Consider the following 3,395-nt stretch of genomic DNA (forward strand, 5'->3'; position numbering starts at 1 on the left):
CCCCCCTCCCACTCCCTCACTGATTTTTTCAGAATATTATTTACGAAGAATATTTTTTTCTGTTTTCTTTATGAGAATTTGCCGATGTACAATATCAAATGACAATACTTTTCGGATCATAGAAAAGCGATGTTTTGTTAAGAATATTTCTGTATCCTATAATTCTATGAATTATATTATATATTGTATGGGATAATTGAATTATATATGAAAAATAAATTACTAAATATATAATATTTACATGTTCGTCTATAATATATAATTTCATAATATTTAAATAAAATTATAGCTGAATTTTGTTATGACATTTTATTTACATATTTTTAAACACACATATATATATATATATATATATTTGTACATAATAAAACTTACAAAATCAAAATACTATTATAAATCATGCCATATATAACTGAATGGGAAAAAATCACGCATTTCTCTTTACAAAGTTCTCTTCGTCAAACAAGGCATTCTTCAGTCTCTCTTCCAATAATGTATTCTCCAATTGTTGCGTTTGCAAACGGCTTTCTATCTCCTTAGATACAGAGTGTATCTCTATGATTCGAGCTTTGGTACTTTCACAAAATTCTGCTAATGAATCAAATTTCTCGTCTAATACACTATCATACAAATCGTTCGCCGATGTATTGAGTTTCTTTCTTTTGATCGCCGGTTCATTTAATATATAATTATCATCAAAATTTAATTCCTGCGACAGGAATTTTGTTAGTACATTAGATTTAAACCACCACGGTAATGTCTGGAAATGTTTGATGTGATTTCTGTTATAAATGACTATTTGTTCGTCCAGAAGTTGTATCTTTTCTTTAACCACATGTAATAGTATGTGTACGAAATTGGATAACTGCAAACTTCCTGAAGTAAGATATAAATTACTTAATATATCACAAAATACGATGTTACAATTTGAGTCAGATAGCACCTCTCTACAATATTTTATAATATATCGTCGTAAGTCTTGTATATCCGTTATTGGCCATGGTGCACTAAAGTAAGAAAATAAACACAAAAATATTAAAAGGCATACAGTGATTTTTAATGTATGTATGTTATAGATATCTTAATTAATATTATATTATAGATCGCATACTTACTTCCATGGTGGTAACACAAAACTATTCATTGTGTTCTCTAATTTTGCTCTGTATTCATCTTGTTTCCACGATTCGTCGAAATATTCATAACTGCATGGCATCATACTACTATTTTGAAGGAATTTTTTTAACTCGGGTGCGAAATTTGTATATAACATAGATTCTGGATCTAAAATTATGTCTATCAAATGATTTACAGCTTCATTGTGTAAATCAATTACAAAATTGGGATTTCTTAATGCATTTGACAATTGTTTATTGAACATAGCATCATCCAATATCCTGTAAATGATAATAATTAAATAATAATGAAATATGCACAATACATGTTACACATACAAAGTCTCTACTTAAATCTTGTAAAAAAATTCCCTGATCTTCCACGTATTTAGGTTCAAAATTCTAGGTAAAGAGAATATTTTAAAGATTTTTTGATGCTTTCTAAAATAAGTTTTTTCATTCTATGCAGTTTCTAATGCTTTTCACTCATACAAAAGAAAAACAAAGTCACTTAAGTTTCAAGTGCTAGATTTGCAAATGTACTGAAAAAAAAAACTGAATAGTTTTTATAAGACAAACACTTTTATTTTTTTATCACTAAAAATTACAATAAAAAATATGTACTGCACATTTTTTGTTAAGACATTGACTGTATAAACATACACACACACACACAGACAGTTCATAACAGTTGAATTATCAGCTTGATTGCCGATTGCTTACAATATAAGAATGAAAATATCAAAGAATTATAAAGAAATTTTTTAAGAAATACACAATCTCTATAAAATGCCATGAGAATTTCCTGATTTTTCCAGCTAGAAAAAAAATCCCTGAGAATTCCAGGTTTTAAATATTTTTCCAGGAAGTAGACACTTTATATACATAACATTGAAATATAATTCAAAAAAAAAATATAAAAAAATTGAGAAAAACAATATTACCTTAACCACAACTCTTCTGATAAACAAATGTTATATATATTATACAAGTAATCCATTTCCAATGGAATTGGTGGCGATTTGTTCATTGTCAACCATAAAACTACACTTTGTATCAAATTTAAAATAATTTTTGTAGACAGATCTTCCTTGTACATAATTGTATATTCCAGTATGTAACCAGATTCCAAGAGAGATTCCAAGACTGAGACAATATTGTCATTCTGAATTTTCAAATTTCCATTACCCAAGATTATAAAAGCGAGCGGCATAGGCATCAACTTGTGTCTTGATAATACAGTTTTCGTTAAACGTTTAGTAACAAATTCATAGTTTTCCGAAGCATCAGCGATAAATAGAAGCGCATCAGTACCGACTAAATTATGCTCACTGATAAAACCCTCGAGATGTCTTATGCAAACATGTAAAGTTTCATAGGGATTTGGTCGATAAGTTTTTATAATAGGATCCATCGTAAAATCTTCAGGATATAAGTACTCATTTATCACTTTCTTGTAATGCCATAAGACCGTTCTATTGCTCAAATCCGGCCAGGAGATCACCAGTTTCCAAAATATATTAGTCAAAGGACCAATATCCAATAATCGTAGATTCTCTTTAATACCGGCGTACACGATAATTTCGATTGGCGCAAGAGTTTTCATATTGGTTGTCTCATCCAGTTGACATTGTTTTTCGCGCATATTTTGTATCACTACTTCCTGTTCCTTGGAATATAGCATTTTCGCGTTTTCCTCCACGGATTGTCTCTGCAACCAAACCGGTGTGTTTTCCAATGCTTCTCTCTGTCGTTTCTTTCTCGATACGTACTGTTTCCAAACATTGAAACACTTGACAACTACTTGATTTTTAATTCTTGACAACATGGCTTGTAACTTCCGCTGATTTTTAATTTCAGCAGTCAATGCTACATTACATATCTCGTGAATAATTTCGCCAGTCATGTCGAAAAGAATTTTCTCGCTCAATGTATCATATATTTTTATCCTTTCGATATTTTCTTTCGCAATGGCAGAGCAGAATTCATACGCGATTTCCTTGTATAAGCTGTTGTAAATCTCTTCCGACTGTTCTTCGATTTGTTGCATTTTTCTCGCACACTCCAACTTCTCCAATTTCGCTTTTTCAGCCTCCAAAATAGTTTGTACATTTTGGACCTTCTGTTCTTCCTTAGGGGCGATAGTTCGTTTCTTTGTTATTTTATTCCCATCGCTTGCATTTGTTGAAAGTGGTGTGAGAAAATAATTGTTAGCGAAAACCGTTGAAGAAGGCGTAATATTTCTAATAAATATATCTTCCGATATTATCCCTGAGCCGA

General features: G+C 30.4%; 1 protein-coding gene across 1 annotated transcript in view; it reads right to left on the reverse strand.

The window, feature by feature from the left end:
- Nucleotides 1–344: 344 nt before the first annotated feature.
- The window catches only part of LOC115238052, a 6,162-nt gene continuing 3,111 nt past the window's right edge, over nt 345–3,395 (reverse strand). The window contains exons 3-5 of the mRNA XM_029811555.1: nt 2,060–3,379; nt 1,116–1,397; nt 345–1,007 (exon numbers count right to left, since the gene is read on the reverse strand). Coding sequence (XP_029667415.1) covers nt 428–1,007; nt 1,116–1,397; nt 2,060–3,379 — 2,182 coding nt within the window. The 3' untranslated portion in view covers nt 345–427. The remainder of the gene's footprint in view (nt 1,008–1,115; nt 1,398–2,059; nt 3,380–3,395) is intronic.

This window comes from Formica exsecta, unplaced genomic scaffold (genome assembly GCF_003651465.1).
Source record: "Formica exsecta isolate Colony F162 unplaced genomic scaffold, ASM365146v1 scaffold32, whole genome shotgun sequence".
NCBI lineage: Eukaryota > Metazoa > Arthropoda > Insecta > Hymenoptera > Formicidae > Formica > Formica exsecta.